General features: G+C 40.2%; 1 protein-coding gene across 2 annotated transcripts; it reads right to left on the bottom strand.

The window, feature by feature from the left end:
• Positions 1-1,797: 1,797 nt before the first annotated feature.
• LOC121300894 (U6 snRNA-associated Sm-like protein LSm4) lies at positions 1,798-25,693 on the bottom strand. Of its 2 annotated transcripts, XM_041229861.1 has the most exons (5): positions 25,595-25,693; positions 24,287-24,328; positions 23,680-23,778; positions 5,110-5,299; positions 1,818-4,640 (listed from the first exon to the last, which is right to left on the bottom strand). In XM_041229861.1, exons 1-5 carry the CDS (start codon positions 25,595-25,597, stop codon positions 4,534-4,536), a joined length of 441 nt encoding a protein of 146 aa, XP_041085795.1. In that variant the 5' UTR covers positions 25,598-25,693; the 3' UTR covers positions 1,818-4,533. The 2 variants fall into 2 exon arrangements, with proteins under 2 accessions (XP_041085797.1, XP_041085795.1); XM_041229863.1 differs by lacking the exon at positions 24,287-24,328 and having other exon boundaries at positions 1,798-4,640; positions 25,595-25,692.
• Positions 25,694-27,558: the final 1,865 nt, after the last annotated feature.

Here is a 27,558-nt window from a genome sequence, read left to right as displayed (position 1 = left end):
CAATGAGCAAATTTGTACAAGTGGGCGTACATAGAATTCGAAACACATTTAAAAAAAAAAAAAACAGTGGCAATAAACAAGTTTATTTCTGCAGATATACCTTATGGATGTTGCATTAAAGGTGAAACTTCTTAAGCCACCACTTCGAGGCAAAATTTTCGCCTATATACCCTTGTCTTTTAAAACCCATAGATTGGTGTAGTCTGAGTTTATGACTGTATGTGTGTGCACTGGTTTATTGGACTTTGATTTTACAAGCATGTTATCTGACCAGTCCCCCGATAGCTGTTGCACACAACAATCCTCTTTCCTGTTATAAAGAATATGGCTCAACTATTTTAGCACTATCTTTAACCCCAGGCTTTTACAAATCAATCTATACTATAGACCTTATATACTATACTATACTATATACTATATATATATACACACACACACACACACAGTCAGCACTCACATATCCAACCCTATAAAAGTTTGACTTCAGCGACGGTTAAACGTGTGTGACGCATATCTGATTATTTCATTTTGGCCCGTTCCAACCCTTATCAGTTTTTCAGGGAACACAAAAAAGATACAATATAAAAAATACATATCTGAAAAGAACTGTTTTAAAATAAGGCTTCCATTTAGATGTACTGTAGTGGTTTTGTTGGTACAGTACTATATTTTCAACAGAAGTATTTCAGTATCTGGGTAACAGACATCCAAGTGCTGACTGTGTGTAGATATAAGAAACCTAGGCTTCATGGATCAGTTTGTATATTTTGTGGGGTGTTGCTTTTGTAATCAGGCAATGACTAAACTTTAATGCACGGCATGTAACTTTTTTTCCCTTATTTTTTAATGAATCTGTAAAGTGCAAATGTAAATTTGTACCAGGCCTTTTCTAAATTGTTGGCTTAAAAAGAGACTACTGGAAACTACCATTAATCTGAAGTTAAACAATGATTTAATAAATGCAACCATACATTTGTATTGCATCATAAATTGGTATTCTAGCAGCACCAACCTGGCACATTAGGTCCTGTCCACACTACATAACTGATCTCGAGAACCGTACTCAAAAACGTTTTTATTAATCCAGCTCAAAGCGTCCACACTGAAGTACCGTTTCATATTTAGTCGGCCTGAACACATACAAACAATATTAAAAAGGTTTGGTTCCAGTTCCTAACAGCGCAATGGACTCTGAGACTTAATACAATAGTATCCCAGCATGCACTGCCTGTTTACAACCTTGCAAAGATGGAGCCCGGGCCCCTGGAAAACATAGCGCTGCTTAGCATGAACATTACGGCTTTGTGTTTTTCCTTAACAGATTTCATCACTCCATATATATGTGCCTTGATTTCAGCATCTGATCACATTGCTCTATGATCCACCATTTTACAACAAGCCTCATACGTTGTATACAGTACAGCAGTATGGATAGTTGTTCTCAATGTACTGTATTTGTAACATCCACGTGCCAAAACATATCAAAGCATACACAAAAATGTAGTTTGGTATTACAGCGTCCACACTTCTGACAAACTATGCAATCTAATTTAGAACCGAACTGAGTCTGGTTCTCTAGTGCAGTATTAAACACTGTAGTGTAGACGCTAACCGTATTCAGCACTTTTAAGCAGGTTTAAAGGCAGCTAATAAGGTTAAAGGCATAGTGGACAGCGCATTAAACAGCACACATTGCTCCATATAACAATGCAGTCAGGAGAACTTCCCCAGCTGCTGCTGTTAAGTTAAAAGCATTTCTTTCTGCTCATTATCTCCAGTTCCCTTGTGTTTGCCCTGTGTAAGGCAGCCCCGCAGACGGCAATAGCAGACACACACAAGTCAGTCATTTTTATATATTTATTAAATTAAAAAACAAAAATCCTTGAAAATGTATTTACAAGAACTACTGTATAATAAATCAAATATTGTAGTACTTATTTGCCAAATCAGGCAATCAAAGTCTGTAAATCAAACATATTTCACAAATAAATCAAAACTCTTGTTTAGTTACCAAATAGATTTGGAAATACAAAAGGGGTCATTTAAACAAGCACACTCTTTATCCTGTAACACATACAAAACTAACTACACAGCCGCTCCCTCTGTACTGCTGGATTTTATTATGCAAATATGTTCCTATTTACTCCAGCTAAGTGCACAGAATATGTGAGTCATATGTCAACTCATGGGAGTGAACTTAAACAGTGGTTTCAACAAAGAAATAGGTGTAAACATGCACTGGTTCCAACAGAAACCATTTATATCTGCCCATCCTGAAGCAGTTTACCAAGCAGGCATGTTCAAACTGAATCCTCACCATCCACACGATCAGAACCACAGCAGCAAACAACCAACAAACAAGAGGTCTTAACTAGGGCAACTAGTTGTTTCCATTTCATTTCCTCAACTTCAGCTTTTAACATATTGAGAATGTTTGTAACCAGACATCACTATGTTATACAGTATTACACCTCTAGTTTAATCACTTTTATTAATGATGGCTTGCTGAAAAATCAGGTTTTGTCCTGGTATTTTATAGCTTAATGTTTAAATGGCAAAGTTTAATTATTTCTGCCAATCTATAAATTAAGGCCTTACAAAAACAGGGCTGACAGTTTTCAATTTAAATCTTTCATAAGCTCTAGCAATAACATCACTGGCTCCCCTTCAATTCTGTTGACGATCTTAAGTTTTTTTTTTATTTTTATTTTAGATGATGCAAAGACAATGCTACAGAGAACGTTGCTGTCAGTTCGTGGTACGGAATCACTTCATGTGTTGTAGATCAGAACTCTGGGGTTCATTTATAGTGTTGTATTTGAAAACCATTGCATGAACATAAAAAAATAAATACATTACAGATTCTCACCTCAATAAACCGGGGAACAGTTAGGTTATTAAAGCTAAGTAGAAGCAATACAATGGTGTCTGAACCCCTGGTTACACTGCTTTAATGTGGCATGATAATCAATAGTCTTAATTTTGCCCATAGGCAACAAAAGGAGTGCCAAGCAAGGCTTCAAATAAATGCAATTTATGCAATCCTTGCTTAGCACGCCTTTATCATTCTATAAAAGGAAAAAGTTGGATTCATTTTCCAAGTAAACACAGGAAATTTCTGTCTTTATATCAACTGACTAAACAATCAAATATATTGTCTACCAAAAACTAGGAGTAATCACCACACATAAGAATGGCTACTTCCTTAAAAGTAAAAAAAAACAACAACAAAAAAAACACATAATTGCCACCTTGGATAACTACTCATCTTTATGAACTGTATCTAAATGTCTTGTCCATTTCATTTCTAGAAACAGTTCAACACCTTTTTTCTTAAAAGATGCACCGATATGAAACAGACTTTTCTAGACGTTAGATAAACTTTCAATTCTGTCCATAATAGGGCGTACTAGTTTCAGTTTAGGGCCTAAAAATAAGATTTAAAAATAACTCGCAGTGTAACTTCAGGCAAGACTAGAAGACACAAACACACCTGACACAGTACAAATCTATCTGCAGGTGAAAAGTGACCCGGAACCCGAGCACTGGCCTGTCCATTACTGCAAGCATCACGTGATGCCCCCAGGACAGAATACATTCATTAGAACAAGACCCAAGGCTGTAGTGAAGTCTCTAGCCATTATTAGCACAACATTCTCCCTTACTGGTGTTCCAGACCTGCCGCAACACCAAGTTCAATGAATGTCAAGCTTGCTTAATATCACTCTGCTTATTTTCACCACACTGAAATGAATATAATGGGAGTCAGTGGGGATAAGCTCCAGATAACATCACTTCAGGTATTGTCACACTCTGGTTAATATCCCGCACATGCATTTGTGGTGCATTTCCACCCCCACTTCATATCACTTTGATTACCACTTTCTTTTTAATTGCAATGTGTGTACATGTACAGTATAGCTAAAATAAATATTATGATTGCAAATCAACAGAATACCAAAAAAATAAATAAACAAATAAAAAATCAAGTGAACACTATTTAATGACTACTTTGCCAGGTGAACTCCTGTTAAAGTCATTATGCTTATCAGCACCGTTGTGCTCAGTTCCTTTTGACTTCCTTCCTGTAGTTCAGGTAATATAACCCGACATCCAGACTCCCACATAGATCCTATGGGCAGCATATGGAGTCTTATTACCTGCCACACAAGTGAACTTGTAAGTGCTGTGAAGACTAAAGGGCTCAGCTTCATGGAAATAACCCCTAGAAAACTAAAAGGCACAATGAGAATGTTATGCTGATGTATGCCTTTATTAAAAATGTGGTCAGGTTTCCAACCCCTAAATTAGACTTTACTTCACCCCCCCCCCCCCCCCCCCCCTCCCCCAAAAAACAGAAAAAATACACTAGTTAACATATTCTAACCTGCAGGGCTATTGATGAAACAAAAATTAATTTCCATTTAGTAGAACTAAGATGTAGCTTTGACATGAAGTAGAACACAGTCAGGTAGTGTGCTTCACATTGCTGTGTGGGAACTCCAGCACACACAGGCGGACAGGCTAGGCCTCTCAGTGCTGGCTCTTTCCTCCTGGAGGCTTGCCAGGCTTCTTCTCCTGTTGCCCTCGGCCACCTGCACCTGCACCTGCCATGCCTCGGCCACGCCCACCGAACACACCTGTGGGGGAATGACAAAACGCACACTCACTGAAAATGTCTAATTATTTCCTGTATTGCAGGTCACATGGTCCAATTGCAGCTAGACCACGTACAGCACAGGAAGCCATCGTACCGAACTGCAACTTTTACTTCAAGAGTCTAAACTACAAGTGAGAAATATATACACATACATTTAAAACACACTTTCCTTTGACAAAGGTATGTGAACATACCGAAAAACGTACATACTGTCGCAGACAAAAGTATTGGCACCCTATGCTGATTAGAGGAAATATGCACAATATAATGGTCCCAGCTTTCAACAACAAAATGTAACCTACTGTTTAATTATCATAAACGCCTGAAAGCCGTAATAAAAGCAAAAGGACACACTAAATACTAAAGCAGGGGTGCCAATACTGTTGTCTGCAACTGAATATATAATTTCAGTCTGATATATGGAATGTGTCCCCCAAAGGAGCTCATACCTCTGCCTGCACCTCCAGCCCCACGGCCCTTCTGCTGCTGCTGCTTGTTCTGCTGCATGCCACCGCGACCCCTGCCCTTTGACACCACCTCCTCTTTCACCATGTCGATGATCTCATCTGGGATCCGCAGGTACTTGATGGTGCTGCCTCGTATGTAACACTCCGGCATCCTCCAGAACTTATCACCATCCTGCACAGACAGAGAACAGGGATCTCTTCACAATACACACAAATGATTTGTAGTGTTTAACTATTCTCAAAGACATGCAGGTCAGTATTTACACAGTAGGACGTGTACAGCATAAAGCCCAGCATACACAAGGAAACGTTTCCAAACAAGAGGTTTCCTCGTGTAGGCTGGCTGTTTCCCGGAGTAAACCACGGATCTGCTTTGAGAAACATTAAGAAACATTTTGCCTTCAGCCAATAAGGACAGGCTCCGTGAGCATGCGTCAGTGATCACGTGACTATGCAAATTGGCGACTTCTACAGAAAATGACCTGGTTTGGAATTCTATTTCAATCAAGCCTCAGCAGCTCCTCCACAGTATCGATCCATTCGAACAAAACTGTGATAACTCAAGTGCAGCTCAATCAAAAGATGACGGTACACTCCTCTCTCCTCACGGTTTAGGATCTACTCCCTTGTCCACACAACTCTGCCCTGTGCTTTCCTCTTTTACAGAGTTTGAAGTGCAGTGCCAGGCTTTCCTCCATTTTTGCGTGCAGAAGGAATGCTTGAAACAAGTTTCCACATGTATGCTGGGCTTAAGCTTACTTATACAAAGTCATTTTCACATATGCATGTTGATCATATGTGGTGGAATGTTATTAAAAAGAAGTACTAATACCCCTCAAATGACCTATTAGAAGAGAAACACTTCTGTGCAGTAGAATGCGTCATTTTTATGCATTGGTTTCCCTTGAACGTTTTTATTCAGTCATTTAAATGAGCTATATAAATGAATACCAACATGATCATTCTTGCCACCGAATACATTTCCAGTAGCTTTTGTTTGAATATTTAAAAATTAATCCCAGCACTATAAAAATATTTGATGAAAACATTTCTCATGTACACAACTAGAAAAGGTACTACAGAAAAGCCCATTTCCAAAAAAGACCCAACCTTAAAATTACAAAAAATCCTTCTTGCACGATTTGAAGCATCAAGTGTGCTGCCTAATTGGTATCACTTTCTACTACAACTAAGCAAAGTCTACGTATCTTTCAATTATTCAAACAACAAGATTTCACCTCCGTCATATTTAAATGCTGTTATGCAGAGTCAAACCAACCTCAGTACTCTAGAGCCATCTAGTGGCCACTTTTGACTAAGTGACATTTTTCTAAATTCATTTATAATACTGTAACTTATAATTGTATCCATAACACACTCCAAGGCTTGTGCATTTTGTTGTATCATGTTATTGTACAGACCTGTTTTTGTTTTCATTTTATTCTGACTTCCAGTTAGGGATACGCAGAGTACATTTTTTGGAAAGGGGTACGCAGCTCAAAAAGATTGGAAACCCCTGTTCTAAAGTGATTTGGTACAAAGAATATCCTTTACTCAGTGATACACCAGCACATACACATTTCCCAATATTTTCCCCAAAAGTAACACTGGGGCAATTTACATGCAAAAACTGAAAAGCGTGACAACCGATCTCTCGCGCTTTCATGGTCATGACAGTTCTGCTTCCACGTTTACATGTTTATTTTAGAGAGAGAATTTAGTCGTCCACATTAATAATAAAATGGGAGGGTTTATTTAAATATCACCAAATGCGCTGAAAAGAGATGCTGCGCAATACCTGAGGTTTTACGCCCCCCCCCCCCCATCTGTCTAGAATGCAACGGGCTTGCAGTTAAAACAGTTCATGCTGCCAAGAAGAAAATAATAATAATAATAATAATAATAATAATAATATAATATAGATTTCCATGTTTTAAAATTGCAGCATATTTTAGTTTTTGAAAAGTAAATGATTGCTGGTGCAATTAATTGAGCTGGTATTTCACAGGATGTCTGGGAGGATGAGGATTCCAGCAAATGGTCCGATGCCACTGCCACTGGCCAGTCACCCATTAACCCAGTGGTCCTCAAAGTCGTGCCTGCAGGCAAATTCGTACCCACGAAGCCAGACCATCATGCCCGCAGCAGCTGTTTTTAAATTACGGGTCATGAACACATTTCTGGCGGGTCGTAGCGTGGGTAAATAAACCCTTAAATACGTTTTCCAACAAAAGCTCAACAGCAGTCTGCTTACAGAGCTGCTCGCTTATGCTATGCTTGTACGTCCGCGACTTTTGTTTTTTTTTCTGATTGGCTTTTACGATCAACCAACTGAATATCTGCATTGTCTCTGCGGTAGCCCAATCATTAGTTAGCTAGGTGGGACATAAACTGGGTCTGTTTCACGTGCAGGTACCAACTGTAAGTTTAAGCAATAGGAGAGTAAAATATCTGCCAAGTTTTACGCAGCTGTCCAATCATAAGCAAAAAGAGGCCGTTCACGGTATTCTGCATGACAACTGAAGGTAAGTGAGTAGCCAATGGGAAAATGAAAGATATGACACCTGTCCAATCATTCGTGAGCAGAGGCAGGGTATTAATATGCCGGGTAAGCACTGAATCTTGCCGACTTATTGAGAAAAAAATAATACATTCCAGTATTTACAATTTAATTTTCCATCTCTTTTTTTTTTTTTTTTTTTTTTTTTATTTCACCAGACAAGGGGAACACCGTAGTAAATTTAGTTCCGAATCCACTTTCTGTGAATAACTGTACTGGAGATTAAACAAATTGAAAAATTGTCAAACTGAAACAAAGCGAGACGCTATCTATCCTCATTTGTCTTAGTTTAATCATGGTTATCTGTGTAAACATGCTATTAAAAAATATTTGCTTTGCATATTTTATGTAAATTATTTAAAGAATAAGCGCAGCACGCACAATTACTACCCGAGACTTGGCCTTATCAGAGCCATATATACAGTACTGTACAAAAGTTTTAGGCAGGTGTGAAAAAATGCTGTAAAGTAAGAATGCTTTCAAAAATAGACATGTTAATAGATTATATTTATCAATTTAAAAAATGCAGAGTGAACAAAAGAAAAATCTACATCAAATCCATATTTGGTTTGACCACCCTTTGCCTTCAAAACAGCATCAATTCTTCTAGGTACACTTGCACACAGTTTTTGAAGGAACTCTGCAGGTAGGTTGGCCCAAACATCTTGGAAAACTAACCACAGTTCTTCTGTGGATTTAGGCAGCCTCAGTTGCTTCTCTCTCTTCATGTAATGCCAGACAGACTCGATGATGTTGAGATCAGGGCTCTGTGGGGGCCATACCATCACTTCCAGGACTCCTTGTTCTTCTTTACGCTGAAGATAGCTCTTAATGACTTACGCTGTATGTTTGGGGTCATTGTCATGCTACAGAATAAATTTGGGGCCAATCAGATGCCTCCCTGATGGTATAGCATGATGGATAAGTATCTGCCTGTACTTCTCAGCATTGAAGAGACCATTAATTCTGACCAAATCCCCAACTCCATTTGCAGAAATGCAGCCCCAAACTTGCAAGGAACCTCCACCATGCTTCACCGTTGCTTCATTCGTGTACCGCTCTCCAGCCCTTCGGCAAACAAACTGCCTTCTGCTACAGCCAAATATTTCAAATTCTGACTCATCAGTCCAGAGCACCTGCTGCCATTTTTCTGCACCCCAGTTCCTGTGTTTTCGTGCATAGTTGAGTCGCTTGGCCTTGTTTCCGTGTCGGAAGTATGGCTTTTTGGCTGTTTCAACCTACACATTGAATGGATGATCATTAGCATCTGTTTGGTATAATTGTTTAATCATACACCTGACTATATGCCTACAAAATCCCTGACTTTGTGCAAGTGTACCTTGAAGAATTCATGCTGTTTTGAAGGCAAAGGGGATTTGATTTAGATTTTTCTTCTGTTCACTCACTTTGCATTTAGTTAATTGATAATTATAATATATTAACATGTCTTTTTGAAAGCATTCTTACTTTACAGCATTTTTTCACACCTGCCTAAAACTTTTGCACAGTACTCTGTGTGTGTGTGTGTGTGTGTAGAGAGAGAGAGAGAAAGAGAGACACACACAGTACCAGTCAAAAGTTTGACTACAGTTGCTGGAAATTAAGTTTTTTTTTCATAATTGACAATGTTTTACATTGTATACATTACTGTAAATACTTGAAAATAAAAACACGTTACAATATATAAAACAGAACATAAGGAGTATCAAAGCAATGTTCAAGAAAATTGAAAATTGTCTCTAAATCTTGGATTCCTCAAAATAGCCACCCTTTGCCTTAATAACAGCCTCACAAACACAAGGCATTCAGTTAACAGCAGGAAATCACCAGACATGTCTTCCCAGCTCTTCTGCAGCAATTCCCAGAGATGTAGGGTATTTGTGGGTAGCTTTGCTTTGACTCTTCTGTCCAGTTCGTCCCATACAAGTTCTATGGGATCGAGGTCTGGAGACTGGGCAGGCCGGGTCATTAGATTGAGTTGTCCTTCACTTTCCTTCTTCACCAGATAGTTCTTACACAACTTTGAGGTGTGTTTCGGGTCATTATCTTGCTGAAGAATGAAGGACTGCCCAACTAGCCATAATCCTGATGGAATGGCATGCCTCTGAAGTACGCTATGATAGCCATGCTGGTTGAGCTTGCCATGGACTTGGTAAAGATCACCAACTCTGTCACCAGCAAAGCAACCCCAGACCATGACACTGCCTCCTCCATGCTTGACAGTGGGAACCACACATGCAGAACTCATGCGCTCACCCTCTCTGCGTCTTACAAATAGTCAGCGGCTGGACCCAAATATTTCAAATGTTGACTCATCGGTCCATAAGACCAACTTCCACTCCTCAAACGTCCAGTTTCTGTGTTTTGTGGCCCAGGCAAGAATCTTCCTCTTATTCTGCACTCTGTACAATGGTTTCTTTGCAGCAATTATTCAAGTTAGGCCAGCTTCACGCAATCTCCTCTGAACAGTTGATGTTGAAAGATCTGTACTTCTAGTAGCATTTAGCTGAGCTTGTATTTCAGGGGCAGTTAATCGCCGGTTTCGCAGACTTGTGACTCGAATGAACTTGTTCTCTGATTCTGAGGTCACCCTTGGCTTGCCTGACCTTTTTCGGTCCTCACGAGTGCATTTCTTCAAATCGTTTGATGGTCTTGGCCACAGCAGTTACAGACACTTGCAAAGTTCTTGCGATTTGTCTTAAAGATTGACCTTCATTTCTTAAAGTAATTACAGACTGTCTTTTTTTCTTTTCTTAACTGAGTGTATTCTGCCATTTTCTGCTCCCTTACACTCAGGAATGACAAACTTGTGCCTATGCTACCTATATTTATAATAATCATGGACCCTCACCTGTTAGCAATAATTGGTGACAAAAGGTTAATTAGGTAACATGCTAGTTAACTCAGAAAACATCTAACAAAGATGCTTTTATACTTAGGCCAGTGTTCTAACACTGTATCATACACATTTCAGACTTAACTGACTTGGGCTTCAGACTGAAATCCCCTTGCTTTGGGTGACCATTTCATTGAAATTGACAATATTTACATTTTTATTTAAAAATTTAATTTTTTAATGCAATTCACTTATGATTATCAGCTTATATAAGTACACGTATCTGTTGGAAAACATGGATCGAGAATTGATTAACAGTTTGCTACGCACGTGGACTGGCAGAGCTATACTGGTGTTCTTTTCTGAAAAGAGACTAATATTGCAGATAGCAGACTGTTTGGTTCAACTGATAGAGACCTTGTGTCTACAAGCTTCTTGCCCAGCATTAACTGCAAGCTAACAAGATAACAATACTGTGGACCAGAAGGGGCCAGGCTTTAAGACTTTTGGAATGCAAAGCATAAAGGAGCTAAAAGGCTCCCAGGGACTGGCATTGGACCCAAAGGTTCTCAGGGAGAATAAGAGATAACGCCACTGGACTCAAAGGGTCTCAAGCAAAACGGAGAGATAGGAACAAGGAAGATGACAAAAACTAGATGTATGGACCTTTTGGGGCACCAGGGGTCTGAAGAATGCGCTGATTTCAGAGGTCGTCACACAAGACTACACACACACACACACTAAATTAAATATATGGTAACAGAATAATGTCTTGTACCTTTGCAAATGGTTAAAATGTCAGAGAAAGAGGAGGTGGACCATCTATACAGAAGGGTATTTAATGTCATGCAAAAATTGTAAGAATGGGTAATCTGTTTGTCCTGTACCTGGGACCAGACTCCCTGCATATTTCAATAAACCTAACAACTGATTGCAGAAAAGGTCTCTGCATTTTCTTGAATCTACTTACTCACCATCTTTTTTTTAAGTTTTTAAGATCAGTATCATATAATGAAATATTAAGTGTTTATAGACAAGTTTATACAATTAAAAGCACAGATGATCATGAAAAACTTTTGACTGGTGCGGTGTGTGTGTGTGTGTGTGTATATATATATATATATATATATATATATATATATATATATGTTGTATATGTCACGAGAAGGCAGGTCACGAGAAGGCAGGGTGTAAGATAAGAACCTATGCAATAGTTAACGTGTCCGCAAACAGCCAAGTAAGATCAATTTATGCCCGTGCCCAAATTACTTTGAGGACCACAGCATTAACTGGTGCATTTCCTCCCAGAACCGAAATTGGGACCTCAAGCTTTGACCGGAGGACTACAGGCATGGTCTCTCCTGCAGGTACAGATATTTCAGTTTCTTGAATTTATCCCGTACCCGGAGGAGCATTCTGTTTATACAAAGTTCAGCCAGAGAACCAGTAATACTGGTGAAAATGGTGGCATTTCTTTGGCGAGGTCGATCCAGTTCATCTATTAGCCCCAGGTCCGCAACAATCTGGAGGAGGGAACGACTTTCCTCATCCGTCCAGCAGACCTGGTGTTGCGTGCTGTCAGAAGGGGTGGAAGCTTCAAACATCCTGCGAGGAAAAAAGCTACATTACTCAGTTTTATTATTTTGATAATAATGATCTAGTAGTTCTCATACATAATTCATAATTAGGGCTAGGAGTTTGTCACGGAAAATTTCAACGTAAATCACAGAGCAGTCAAGGTCAATGCGTTCAAAATTACGGAGAAAACGACAGGGAGAATAAAGTCACAGGGATAAATAAATAAGTGTCTTTAATAAAAGCATATTGCGGCGCTGGTGTGCACAGGTTCAGCAAAGAAGGACGAGACAAGCAAATTAAATTTCAATGTGTTGCTTTTTATTTGCTCTGCAACCGTGACTACTAACAGTAGTATTTATAAGCGCTGAATTAAGCGGAGAATAAAGACGCAAACAGGGGAACGGGTAAGATACAACAAGCGTAACACACCGGGTGCAAAAAAAACACATGAGGATCACACAAAGAGGGTGTGGGTCTGACAAGAGACATGAACATTAAGTTCAACCGTACAACAATTAAAACACAAGTGGAACAATAATTTCAATTAAAAAGAGGAAAATGTTCAATGTATGTCCTGCACCGAAAGCTGACAGTTAGTATAGTACACACTCACACACTGAATTTATGAACTGATAACATAACTTTCAAGACGTATTTTAATTGAAGAGCTTAGTTTGATTCAGAACTTTTTGTTGGAGCTAGTTCAAAATATGTAGTTATTAATTAATAAACGATAAATGTGAAAATTTAAAACGTGAAATTTAATGTTAATGAGAAACACTTTCCAATAAAATCACATACAGACTGAACACAATTTACTAACACCCCCGCAAGTTCCACACATCAGCAAAAAATCGAGGACACTAACAAAAGACACGGAATCCGTGACACCCACAACCACCGTGACTAAATCCCAGCCCTATTCAAAATACACTGAAATGAATAAATAATGTTATAAACTGCTGACATCATTGTATTGGTATAAATCAACATCTCTATATACAATTTATATATAATTTAGCCGCGACCCTCACCAGACAACAGTGTGGAAAGAACGTTCCCAGAGAAGAGCATTCTTTTATATAGGGGAAGTGGAGGAGGTATCGTGGTATTTCATGACTGTCTATCACGAAGTATTTTGCACGACTGTCGAGTTTATTGCTATGGGACTAATCAGGCCAATTAGCGAGCACTTTACCAAAGTAATGACACTTAAGTCGCACACTTTTTTTTGCCGCGCACTTTTGGAATGAGCATAATCATGCATCATTTGTGTGTGACACGTCATGAATGCACTATTAAAACCCTGCCAGTGAGTACTGTAGAGACACCTTGGTTATATCTACAGCTTTACAGTTTTATTTTTTGTACTTCAGAAACAAAAGGTCAGTAAAATCTGTTGGTATATTTACAACAAACAAAAATAAGAAATGGTGAGGGCACTGTTTAGCATGCTAAGTGAGTAGACACGTCTCAAGCTAGCTCTTACAAAATAATTTCTTCATTAATGCAAACCTACTGTATTAGTTATTTCAGATTTACTACATTACAAAAGTTATTAGCACTTTTTACGATGTCAAAAATCAAGACCAAGCGAGCTCAAGCTGCAGACACCTCCGAAACCAAACGAGTCGGCACGGCTGAACACAGGCTGGACCATGCAGCTGAAGATGGCGGTGATTCGTCCCTGGCCTCACTGGCAGCCTCGATGTCTAGGATCCACGGCCTGATTGAATCCCGATCCTCCATCTCCACCCTAGTCTTCCCAGCGACAGCGAGTGGAAGCGACAGCGAGTGGGAGAAGTACAGGCGTGGAAAAGTACAGAGCAGTTTCGAAGCAAAAAGGAGAAATTGCATCTTGAATTGCTTTAATCAGAAAACAGAGGACATTGGGGAAACACAGCAGCAGCTCAAAGTCAAACAGCCGCGTGTGTTGTTCTGATAACAAACAAGCTGAAACTTGGAGCAGCTGATTCAAATTCAGCACCGTTTTGAGACACGGGCGAGGGGAGGAGCCAACAGCACAGCAGAACAACGCCGTTAAACGAGGCAGTCTTCCCAGCGACAGCGAGTGGGAGAAGTACAGGCGTGGAAAAGTACAGAGCAGTTTCGAAGCAGTTTGAAAGCAGGTTGTAGGCTGCAGAAGAAACTAAACTTCAAAAAAAAAAAAAAAAAAAAAAAAAAAAAAATCAACATGGTCTTCAAGCCAGTAATCTGTGACACCTGCTTGATGTGAGAAATCTGAGAAAACCCAGCAGAGCTAAACCAAGTGTGCGTAAAGTGCCGCGCGATCCAGGATTTGCATAAACTAGTAAGTATGCTAGAAATGGAGCTGGAAGAAGTGAGACAGCAACAGGATCTTGAGGAACTGGCACACCCACAATTCATGGAAGTCTGCATCACCCCTAACAGACTGAAAGCCACCAGGGAGATAGAAGGTCAGAACAGCTGGGTTCAGGTAGGCAGAAGCAGGGAAAAAAAGAAACTTCCTCAAACACAACCACCAGAAATCAAAACAACCAACAGATTTGAGTCACTTCAGAATTTTGAGGAGCAGAACCAACAACATCCAGGACCCTATTGACAGTGGTGACCAGACAGCAAAAAGAAGGGAGGTCATGATTGTTGGGGACTCCATATTGAGAAACACAGCAAGTTCAATTTGCAGTTTGGACCCCCTTACTACAACAGTGTGCTGCCTTCCGGGAGCCTCGGTCAAGCACATCACTGAGAACGTGGACAGGCTCCTAGAACGAACAGGAGACGACCCGGTAGTAGTCGTCCACATTGGTACAAACAACATTGGAAGAGACAGACCAAAATCCCTGCAAAACAAATTCAGAGAGCTAGGAAGGAAATTAAAAGAGAAAACCAAAACTGTGGTATTTTCTGGTATACTACCCGCACCTTGCAAAGGACCATATGGACAGCTGGAAATAATTAATCAAAACGCATGGCTGAAGACGTGGTGCACACGGGAAGGCTTCACCTATCTTGATCATTGGACCACATTCTACAACGAGGACTATCTGTATAGACGGGATGGACTGCATTTAAATAACAAGGGAACCAGTCTACTCGGAGAAAAGATCCTCGAGCAGGTTCAGAAGCATTTAAACTAGAAAGGAAGGGGGGAGAAATCAACATAAAAAAACAGAAGGGAGACCGCATCAAAACAAGAACAACAACTCAGGTAAGACAACCATTAAATGTATTTATCTAAATGCTAGAAGTATCAGAAACAAAATTCTAGAACTTGAAGCTACTGCACTAACAGGTAACTATGATGTGATAGGTGTTACAGAAACGTGGTTGTCTGAGAGTGATGGGGACGAATATAATATTTGTGGGTATACACTGTATAGGAAAGACAGGCAGGACAGAAGAGGAGGAGGGGTAGCGCTATACATAAGAAACAGTCTTGAAGCCCAGGTGTTAAACCTGGACAAAGAAAATAAAACCGAATCAATATGGGTCAGAATAACGGACAAAAATTCAAAAGGCATAATAATAGGAGCATGCTATAGACCGCCAGATTCAGACGGTGAGCACAATAATCTGTTATACAATGACATTAGAAATGTGTGTAGCAAAGGAGAAGCCATACTAATGGGGGATTTCAACTTCCCCCAAATAAAATGGGAAAACCCGGTGGGTAGCGCGAAGGATGAAATAGAAATGGTGGAAATGACAAATGACTGCTTCCTAACACAATTTGTCAAGGCACCCACTAGAGGGGAGGCATGCCTTGATTTAGTCTTTTCAAATAACGAAGATAGAATAACTAAAACAGAGGTCAGAGAACCACTGGCAAACTCAGACCACAACATGGTCTCATTTGAAGTGTTTTTTAAATCCCCAAAAGTAATGACTAAAGCTAAGGTTTACAATTTTAGAAAAGCAAACTATGAAGGTATGAAACAGAGACTAACAGAAGTAGATTGGAGTAAAATAGAGAAAACACCCACAGAAGAAGGATGGTTGTTCTTCAAAAATGTAGTACTAGAGGCGCAAAACAATTATATCCCTAAAGTAGACAAATCTAAATGTAAAACTAAATTGCCAAAATGGTTTAATAGATCAATTAAAAAAAATATTCAGCGAAAAAAGGCACTTTACAGAGCATTAAAAAAGGACCAAAAAGAAAGTACGCAGAAAGAGTACACAGAACTGCAAACGCAAGTCAAAAAGGAAGTTAGAAAGGCCAAGAGAGAAATAGAAATAAACATTGCTAAGGGAGCTAAAACCAATTCCAAAATGTTTTTCCAATATTACAACAGCAAGAGAACATTCAAAGAGGAGATTAAATGTTTAAGAGATACAAATGGCAAAATCATAGATGAAGAAAAAAAAATAGCAAATATATTAAATGATTACTTTTCACAAGTTTTTACAAAGGAAGATACTGACAACATGCCCCACATGTCATCCAGTTCCTGTCCAGTTTTAAATAACTTTAGCATAACTGAGGCAGAAGTGTTAAAGGGACTAGGAGCTCTTAAAATAAACAAATCCCCTGGGCCGGATGAGATCCTCCCAGTAGTACTCAAAGAAATGAAAGAAGTAATTTACAAACCGCTAACCAAGATCATGCAGCAGTCTCTTGACACAGGGGTGGTACCGACAGACTGGAAAATTGCAAACGTAATACCGATCCACAAAAAGGGAAACAAAACTGAACCAGGTAACTACAGACCAGTAAGCCTGACTTCTATTATATGCAAACTTATGGAAACTATAATAAGATCCAAAATGGAAAATTACCTATATGGTAACAGGGTACTGGGAGACAGTCAACATGGTTTTAGGAAAGGGAGATCGTGCCTAACTAACTTGCTTGATTTTTTTGAGGATGCAACATCGATAATGGATAATTGCAAAGCATATGACATGGTTTATTTAGATTTCCAGAAAGCTTTTGACAAAGTCCCGCACAAAAGATTAATTCTCAAACTGAACGCAGTTGGGATTCAAGGAAACACATGTACATGGATTAGGGAGTGGTTAACATGTAGAAAACAGAAAGTACTGATTAGAGGAAAAACCTCAGAATGGAGTGTGGTAACCAGCGGTGTACCACAGGGATCAGTATTAGGTCCTCTGCTATTCCTAATCTACATTAATGATTTAGATTCTGGTATAGTAAGCAAACTTGTTAAATTTGCAGATGACACAAAAGTAGGAGGAGTGGCAAACACTGTTGCAGCAGCAAAGGTCATTCAAAATGATCTAGACAAGATTCAGAACTGGGCAGACACATGGCAAATGACATTTAATAGAGAAAAGTGTAAGGTACTGCATGCAGGAAATAAAAATGTACATTATAAATATCATATGGGAGATACTGAAATTGGAGAAGGAATCTGTGAAAAAGACCTAGGAGTTTTTGTTGACTCAGAAATGTCTTCATCTAGACAATGTGGGGAAGCTATAAAAAAGGCTAACAAGATGCTCGGATACATTGTGAAAAGTGTTGAATTTAAATCAAGGGAAGTAATGTTAAAACTGTACAATGCACTAGTAAGACCTCATCTTGAATATTGTGTGCAGTTCTGGTCACCTCGCTATAAAAAAGATATTGCTGCTCTAGAAAGAGTGCAAAGAAGAGCGACCAGAATTATTCCGGGCTTAAAAGGCATGTCATATGCAGACAGGCTAAAAGAATTGAATATGTTCAGTCTTGAACAAAGAAGACTACGTGGCGACCTAATTCAAGCATTCAAAATTCTAAAAGGTATTGACAGTGTCGACCCAAGGGACTTTTTCAGCCTGAAAAAAGAAACAAGGACCAGGGGTCACAAATGGAGTTTAGAAAAAGGGGCATTCAGAACAGAAAATAGGAGACACTTTTTTACACAGAGAATTGTGAGGGTCTGGAATCAACTCCCCAGTAATGTTGTTGAAGCTGACACCCTGGGATCCTTCAAGAAGCTGCTTGATGAGATTTTGGGATCAATAAGCTACTAACAACCAAACGAGCAAGATGGGCCGAATGGCCTCCTCTCGTTTGTAAACTTTCTTATGTTCTTATGTACAAACCACGATTGAAAGCTACGGCAGCCGACTGCAAAAAGTGGAGAAATCTCTCGGTGACATGGACTGCAGGGTTGCTGCCTTGGAAAAAAATATGCTCCACTCTCACCACCGAAAATACAGCCATAAAATCTAATTTGGACGATTTGGAATGCAGGAGCCGTAGACAGAATCTACGTGCGATTGGGATACGGGAGGGCAGTTAAGGGCAACAACCGACAGATTTTATTTTTTTATAGAACTTTTTGGGAAAGAGAAGTTTGATACCCCTCCGACACTGGATAGAGCACACCGGTCCCTTGCTCCAAAGCCACAACCTGGACAGACCTTGAGCAATTATTGCCAGAATCCATCACTAATCAAGCGAAAGAGAGAATCTTGCGTCTCGCCCGAGAGCATGGCCCCCCTTCACTACCATGGCAAGAGAGTGCACATCTTTCCTGATTTCAGCTCCGAGGTTTCGAAACGCAGAGCAGCTTTTGGAAGGGTTAAGCCTCAGCATCGTGAAGCGGGGATACAATATGGTCTGCTACATCCTGCACATCTCCAGATCACTTTTAACAGATCCCGATTCACATTCAACACTCCAGAGGATTTAACCTGTTACATGATACAACGAACAGGCAACTCACATTCAATACAAATTGGCTTTAATCCAAGCAATAGCCAATCATACTTAAGAACTACGTCATGTGGTTCTGGAATTAACAGTAAATTAACAGTTTGAAATGGCAGCCTATAACAGGACAAGCAGCCCTCTTCTGTATTTATTTTAGATCGGGGTTTCCCCCTCCGCCCCTGTACTGTGTTTTGTGTTTGTTTTATCTATTAAAATATGTATGTCGGTGAACGCTGCGTTTTGTTTTGAAAATGTATTTTGTTGCAGCACGGATGGGAATCCCATCCACATTAATTAAAACTCGTGCAGAAGGTGGCCATCTCCCGAATTAAGTGAATCATTTGTAACTAATTCGTAAAAAACTGTGTAGGATCAGTGTTTGCAGTGTTTCTTGGACCAGGGACCCTGGAGAACCCAGAAAAGCCGCCGCCCTCACACAAAAGCAGAGGTGAGGAGGCAGAGAGGAAGGAAGGAAAGAGTGGGAGAGAGAGGACAAAGACCTGGAGTGGGAGAAGTCTGTGCATCCACAGCCCAAGAGGGGGGAGTCGGTGCGTCCACAGCCCAAGAGGGGGAAGGCCGAACGTTTACATCCCAGGTACCCGCCAGCAGAGGAAGAATGCCTGCTGGTTCCACCTCCACCGCCGTGGGAGGACTGCTTGTCACTCCCACCTCCACCAGCAGAGGGAGAATACCTGTTGGTTCCACCTCCACCTCAGAGGGAAAACTGTGTGCAGCTCACACCTCCACCAGCAGAGGGAGAATGCCTGCTGGTTCCACCTCCACCACTGTGGGAGGACTGCATGTCACTCCCACCACCACCAGCAGAGGGAGCACGTCTGCTGGTTTCTCCACTGCAGCCAGAAGAGGAGGAACCCCTGCCGCCTTCACAGGAGCAGAGCAGCAGGAGCTGCCTCTGTCTCCACCACCATCACCACCTGGAGAAGAGGAGCGGGAGCTGCCTCTGTCTCAACCATAATGAGCAGAGCAGCAGGAGCTGCCTCTGTCTCCACCCCCGCTAGAGGGAGAGAAGCAGGAGCTACCTCTCCCTTCAGCATTGGAGGGACCAGGGCAGGATGCTGCCGGACCTAAGCAGCCCCTGCAGAGGTTGCTGAGGGGAGCACGGGGAAAAACGCCCAGCCACAGTAGCTGCGAAGAGGACCAACCCCCGCACCACAGCTAGGCCTGGCTCTCCTCCCGCCGTCGCCTCCCGAGGGTCCGCTGCCGCTGTTACCTTCTGAGGGACCGTTGCTGCCCTGCCTCACACCGCCCAAGGATGCCTGTTGATCCGCATCGCCTGGGCATGCTTGTGTATCTCTTTTATCCCCTAGAGTTGCCGAGGGTCCCACTTCACCTGGGGTTGCCAGTCTCTCCTCTGCTTCTCCTAGGGTTGCTGGTACTGCTTCGTCTGGGGTCGCTGAGGGTGCTGCTTCGCCTGGGGCCGATGCCTGGCTTGCACCGCCTGGGGCCGCTGCTAGTCCTGCAGGAAGCACCGAGGCCGGTGCCTCAGAAAAGGGGGCTGTCAACTACAAAGAAGGGGGGGGGGAGGGAATAGTGGCTCAAGCCACGAAAGAGGGAGCTGCCAGCCACGAAAGAGTGGGGGGTGAAGGACCTCCCACCATGGCTACCCCCATGCATTATTCCAGACCCCTGTTCCGGGACACTGAGACTGAGGGGGGAGGTGGCCATTGGGGCCATGTGTGCGTTGCACAAGGGCGATATGTAACAGGGCAAGCAGCCCTGTTCAGTATTTATTTTAGAACAGGGTTTCCCCCTCCGCCCCTGTACTGTGTTTTGTGTTTGTTTTATTTATTAATATATAAATGTCGGCGAATGCAGTGTTTTGTTTTGAAAATGTATTTTGTTGTTTTTGTGTTTTGTATTTTGTTGCAATGTGGATGGGCTTCCCATCCATGCTAATTAAAACATGTGCAGAAGGTGGCCATCTCCCGAATTAAGCGATTAATTTGTTGCTAATTGCGAGATGGTCACCTATATAAATACCTGCAGCTCTCTGCACTTCAAGGTGGCTGTACGGAGGAGAGCAAGAGAGCGAGCGAGAGCGAGAAACAAGACGTAAAAAAATGTATATAGGATCAGTGAAGGCAATTGCCCAGCCTGACCTATATTTGTTGTTGTTTGTGTTAGTGATTTTGTTTGTTTAAATATTTTATTTTTCTGCTCTGTGAGCAGTTTCTTTTGTTTAAATATTTTATTTAATTTTGTTATTTAATAAACTGCGCACTCCGCGTCTTTTTGAAATGCAGTTACCTTTGTTGTTCGTCCTTCTTCTAGTCTGACATCACTGCTCAGTCATTTCCTGCCACACAGCCATTAAACAAAAAAACGACCACAAGTAGGGCTAGGAGTTTGTCACTGAAAATTTGGACAGAAATTACGGAGCAGTCACGGTCAATGCGTTCAAAATCGTGGCGAAAATGACAGAGGGAGAATAAAGTCACAGGGATAAAAATAAATGTCTTTAATAAAAACATCTGCAAAAATCGACACTAGCAATCTGTGACACCTGCAACCACCGTGACTAACTAGGTACTATCCTTACCATACTTATATATGTTTAACATTATTTTCTTTTCTGTTCTAAACTAAAAGCCGATAATAAAAAAATATTAAAAAAAAAAAAAAAAAAAAAAAAAAAAAAGAAATGGTGGTTGGTTCTGAATCAAATATACTGACCCCCTCACTGAAGAAAATGTCCCCCTAAAAATTTGAGAGGGGGCCACACTGACCCTCAGTCTGTAAGTCCTGGAGCAAACACTGGAACCTGACAGATTGGTTGCTCATCAGTTTTCAACTTTTTGCTTTAGAGCCAAAGTCTGAATGATCTAGAAGGTGCATTAGACCAGTCCATGCATTATTGACGCATATATAGGTATAAGCTAATCCAGCACAATAGTGACGGGTAATCTGTAGTCAATTTTGCAGTCTCGCAATTTCCAAAATAAACCTTTCAGCCCATTAGCCTGCTTAAACAGCCCTGAATCCAATAATAGAAGCTCTCGTGTCACTCACTTCGACACGAGGAGCAGCCGTTACAGCAATGTGAATCAGATGAGCCGGGTAACCGATTTCCGATTAAGTTTTAATGGACAACGGCACCTGTGTCTTCTGCCAGCTCTGTTGTCAATTCAACACTTTCTATTCCTTCAAGATATTATCTTCAAGTATCGCTCATCCTTGTTAGACAGCCCAGTCCTGGGTTTGTCAATTACAGACAATGTTTCTCTGTACTTGTTGATTATGCTTAGGATACCACACCTTGAAAATCGAGTGATGCAAGCTACTTCACTCAGTGTTTTTCCTTCTTTATGCAAGTCAAGGTTGTTATAATAGAACACACTAGTGGAGGCTTTGCGTAAATTATTGATGCTCATAATGGATCAGAGAAAATGCAACATGTCTAAGACTTTTGCACAGCAGTGTGTGTGTATGTGTGTGTGCCACCTTGTGTGGTTGTGGTGTGTGTGTGTGTGTGTGAAATATATATATATATATATATATATATATATATATATATATATATATATACACACTTTTTTTTTTTTTTTTTTAAATTTTTTTTTTTTAGAGCGGAAGAGCGTCCGGGATAAAAAGAAATAGACTATTTGCACGGGACTCGATGTCAGTAGAAGTTCAGAATCCACCTGTCCGTGGTGATTTTGGGCTTAAGATTGTCGGTGTTAAGCCGTGTTTCAGCTGATGGACAATACTGTCGCAACAGACCCCTCCGTAATAAACAGTGGTTTGAAAAATCGTGGCAATGAACAGGCCGTGATATTAAGCGAGGTGATATAAAACAGTTTCATCTGTATTTCAATTTAGTTTAGCTATTTACTACGCCCACCACAAGAAAACTTTGATTGGCCAACAGAATAAGGTGATAATGTGTTTGTGAAGCAGAGACCCAATCATGTGCAACCTTTGAATGTTATTTGATCCGCTGACATCTACACGTGCATGTATCCTAGGCTACAGTGTAGGGCTGCTTATTGTATTGTCAGAGTAAAAATAAAAATAAAAAGTGTACTTCCTAGAAAATACAGGGAAAACACTGAATGGTTGACTAGAAATCCTGCCTAAATGAGGTTCAGTGTATAAATTAAAAATCCTGTAATTCAGTAGAATCGAGAATAAACCAGAAATGTGTAACGCTAAGCAACACTGTACCATTGGTATAATGGTAATATAAATGAGAATCTATGACCAAAAACATATTTTGTTAAGACGCCATTTCTCTAACTACACAATAACCCTTTTACCCCCACCCAAAACGGGTGTTTTAAATACTCAGCATATATGGAATATTGTATGCCGAATTACCTGACTAAATTTGGTGCTTACAATTATAAAAACAGTAACTTAAGCCACAGACACTTGAGAATGAAAAACAAAACTGTGGTTGCCTTGGTCTTGCAGAGCTTCACAAAGACCTGTCCAGAACCCCACACCTTACTTGGACTCTGAGGACAACTGTGATCTTCACAACTCCAAGCAACTGTTTCTTCAGTTGTTTAGTTGGAATGGTAAATTAGCCCAGACAACAGCTCATCTGAGTAATCGGTTTGTGCAGTTTTTCCAGGAACGGTGCTCAAAACCTGCCTTCACAGTTGCATTCACAGCAGAGAAACAAACAGACCCAAGCCAGCTCTGGATTAGGCCATTTTTGTGGCAGTTGGAATTAGGATGGCAGCATTTATACTAATACCAAAAAAAAAAAACTTGTCCCAAGTCATTTCAAAGGAGGCTAGTGTAAACAGGGTACTAAACACAGGCAAAAATGAAAGACAACAGTACTTTACTACCTATTGCATTTTGCAAATAGGTGCAAGGACAAAGAAGGAAGTAATCTAACAAACTTAAAACATGCTTCTAAACATTAAAAAAATAACTTCAACAACAGCCTCATACCCTGGATGTGCAGATGACCTCCCTCAGGTTAATGTTCATCCAGTTATCACAGCTCACCAGGTGCCCGTTGTACGTCTCCCCATTCTTCAACTCCACCAGCTGCAGAGAAAAAACAAACCGCACGCACAGGCTCAAACCAGGGCTCGGGACTATAAAAACATCTCTTCATCGGAGGGAGGACATTCATCTAAAACAGAGTGTGGCAGGGAAGGGGGTGTCACAGACTTATTACAGTAACTGTAACTAACAAAATACACTTCAGAAATCTTACCTATTTTGTACTTGCAAAGGGTGCACAGACAGATCTCAAACGTGCAGTTTTGAAAGAAACACATGTTACAGAAAACTTTCTTTTGATTGAAGGGGTTTAGTATTATGGATATGCTTTTGGTCCTATGCTGGTTGTGGTCTGTGGGGAAAATACTGAAATATTAAGGTGGTCAATATTAAATAATAATAATAATAATAATAATAATAATAATAATAATAATAATAATAATAATAATAATAAATACAAAGAGACTGTTGTCCTTCGGTATCTGATGTTGATCCTGTTAATGTTACAGGAGTATCTTAGCGATTATTTAAGGTTTTGTTTTTCACTTACCATGGGGTGGTTCTGGGCTGTCTTAAGCAATGATAACGGAAGCTGAAAACAGAGCAAAATTATAATTCCGGCGTTACACTGGAACACATACAATTAAACGTACCTGCCTTTGCGATTTTAATTTAAAACTGGTAAATTGTTAAGCAGCGAGCTATAAACACTCAGAGAGGTAACGATGTTGAGTCGCCTTCCTTTAGTTTGCACTGAAGCAAGACAGCTTCATGTAAGTGGGGTTTCCTCGTATTGATAAATCACAACGCTGGCTGAGCACATATACACAGGCCATAGTCACAAACCCGGCATTACAATATACACAGGCCATAGTCACAAACCCGGCATTACAATATACACAGGCCATAGTCACAAACCCGGCATTACAATATACACAGGCCATAGTCACAAACCCGGCATTACAATATACACAGGCCATAGTCACAAACCCGGCATTACAATATACACAGGCCATAGTCACAAACCCGGCATTACAATATACACAGGCATAGTCACAAACCCGGCATTACAATATACACAGGCATAGTCACAAACCCGGCATTACAATATACACAGGCATAGTCACAAACCCGGCATTACAATATACACAGGCATAGTCACAAACCCGGCATTACAATATACACAGGCATAGTCACAAACCCGGCATTACAATATACACAGGCATAGTCACAAACCCGGCATTACAATATACACAGGCATAGTCACAAACCCGGCATTACAATATACACAGGCATAGTCACAAACCCGGCATTACAATATACACAGGCATAGTCACAAACCCGGCATTACAATATACACAGGCATAGTCACAAACCCGGCATTACAATATACACAGGCCATAGTCACAAACCCGGCATTACAATATACACAGGCCATAGTCACAAACCCGGCATTACAATATGCACAGGCCATAGTCACAAACTCGGCATTATTTTTAGTTTTTTTTTTTTGTAAAACAGAAACTGCTAATGTTACATAACGTTATTTATTTTAACAAGTTTCCCGGGCGGACTCCGTGCTCTACACACAGCTGTTGATTCAGCAGTTGCTTGGCTGCGCAAGAACAGCACACGCTAAAGAAGAAGATTTATTTTAACATGTTCATCGCCAGAGTGACTCAGTTAAGACAATTTCCTTAATGCGTAATACTTAATCGAGGATAAAAAACCAAGAAATTACGTTCACTTTAACTACTATTACTAAAAACAGATACTCTTCAGATAGGACGGCCAAGAAACATGATTTTTATATGACACACATTCTGTTATGCGCGATATTGTATTTGCTTAAACTCACCATTCTGAATAATTACTGTAATTTATTTATACTATGTCAGTCTCCAACACACCGCCAAAGAGTGTCACAATCCAATACTGGGGTTGTCCAGACAAGGGCTTCCCTCTCCAATCACAATTTTGAATTTCAGGCAAGATGGATAGACTAGCCAATCAGCATTAAGAAGGGTTGGGCCCTCTTGACTTTCTATAATTGTTAGGTTGCAGCGTGAAAATACTCGCAACGTTAGTTCTGAAAATCCAAGAGAGGCGCATAAGCAGTTGTGTTTCTGTTTATACCAGCTACTGCCACCTAGACAGCGGAGGTTAATTATGAAAAAAAAAACTTTAAATTTGACTGAACTGATATTGTATTATGTTTTCTTTGCATTTAATCCATATTTTCTAGCCTGATATTTCATTTGTCCTGCGGTGTTAATGGAATAATTATGTTTTTGAAATGTCTTGTTAATATATATATATATATATATATATATATATATATATATAATATATATATATATATATTATATATTAATAGTACGTATTAGATAATATAAAGACACAATTTTTACTGTCATAGAGTTGTATTTTTTGTTGTAGGACCCTAAAGTGGGAGCAAATGCTTTCATAGAATTGCATTTAACAGGTTGTTTACTTTAAGTGGAGCAAATGCTTTATCAATATTTAAAGGTGTTTACTTTTGCATGACATTTAAACAACAACACTAGAAAGTGCCTTACGAGAGGATTATGGGAAAACAAACTAAGAGCAAGTGCATTGAGGTGACGCCATGTTTAAATAGCTACTCTTGAGAACAAAACCAGCAACCCCGAAGATGTTAAAATAAATATATTATGACACCGTCATAATTTAAAAATTAAACACAGGGTGCACTGTACATACATGTTGTAACAAAGGCCTGGGCTGGGACTTTGTTTGTGTGCGTCTGTGTTTGAATTGTGCTTGCAGTGAACTGTGCCGCTTTTCCAGTGCTGACCCCTACCAAGTGCGGGAAAAGGCTCCCCGGGATTATCAGTGAAGAGTTGGAGAAGTAACATGCCTTGCTGAGAAGTATTGCTGACCTGCTCATCCCTGGGCTTTATGCAAAATGAAAGTGATTGCTGCTTTTGATCTCCTGTTTCACGCTTCTTCACTTACCATGCCATTACAATACATGCAACGAGTTACAAAAATGTCTGACTTAAAAGGTTAACTTAGTTAGTGGCAGTTCCCAGATAAAAAAAAATACATACACAATTATTTGCACATATTTATTGCTTAAAGGTTTTAGAATAATTACAATTACTGAAGAGTGTGAGAACCAAATGATTGTACAGTGTTCTTACAAGCGTTTAACAAATCTACAAAACAAAAATCAAAATGAACAAAAATAGCACACAGCGAACACCATGGCTTTTATCAAAGCCCTTTACTCGCTATATACATTTCAGCAAGTGTGTTTTGCTTTTTTTTTTTAACACCTACAGAATTGAATCCCCCTTTATGTTTCTGCACTAGCAATCACAAGCATTGAAACCCTGTCTACCCAAACATTTCCTGAGTCAATCAAATATCCTGCCAATATCAGCGCAATATCAGTGAATTTGGCAGTATAAATAAATGCCTTCAATATGTTTGGATCTCAATGAGCCACAGAGCTCAATAACTGCAGTGCGTTTTAAAGTTTTATTCCATGGCTTCTCATAATACTCAGTTAATCATTCCCAAAACTATAATCAGGTTCTGTACATGAATCAATCGTAACATTCTCAGGATGGACAATGGTGCAGCACCACGATGCAGGGCGAGTCAGGGGCTTCCTGGGTTGAATGCTGGTCTTGCTGATTTGGTGATCTTGGCTGAAGCCATGCATTGATCTTTCACTCCATTAGGATAGGAAATAAAATCTGTACCGTGAACACTAGTGCCACATCAATAATATAGTGCTCACCCTTTCAGATAGTGTCTTCACACTTGTTGCAC

The sequence above is a fragment of the Polyodon spathula genome, chromosome 26, assembly GCF_017654505.1.
Source record: "Polyodon spathula isolate WHYD16114869_AA chromosome 26, ASM1765450v1, whole genome shotgun sequence".
Taxonomy (NCBI): Eukaryota; Metazoa; Chordata; class Actinopteri; order Acipenseriformes; family Polyodontidae; genus Polyodon; species Polyodon spathula.
The sequence above is the reverse complement of the archived record's forward strand: the minus strand, read 5'-3'. Positions and strand labels throughout refer to the sequence as shown.

Bases quoted from the DNA above. Each gene is read 5' to 3' on its own strand.
- LOC121300894 (XM_041229861.1), bottom strand. The intron at 23,779-24,286 runs GTAAGTGAAAAA...TTTTCTCTGCAG, and splicing joins CAGCCCAGAACCACCCCATG to CTGGTGGAGTTGAAGAATGG. The intron at 5,300-23,679 runs GTATGAGGCTGT...CTGTCTGTGCAG, and splicing joins AGGTCATCTGCACATCCAGG to GATGGTGATAAGTTCTGGAG.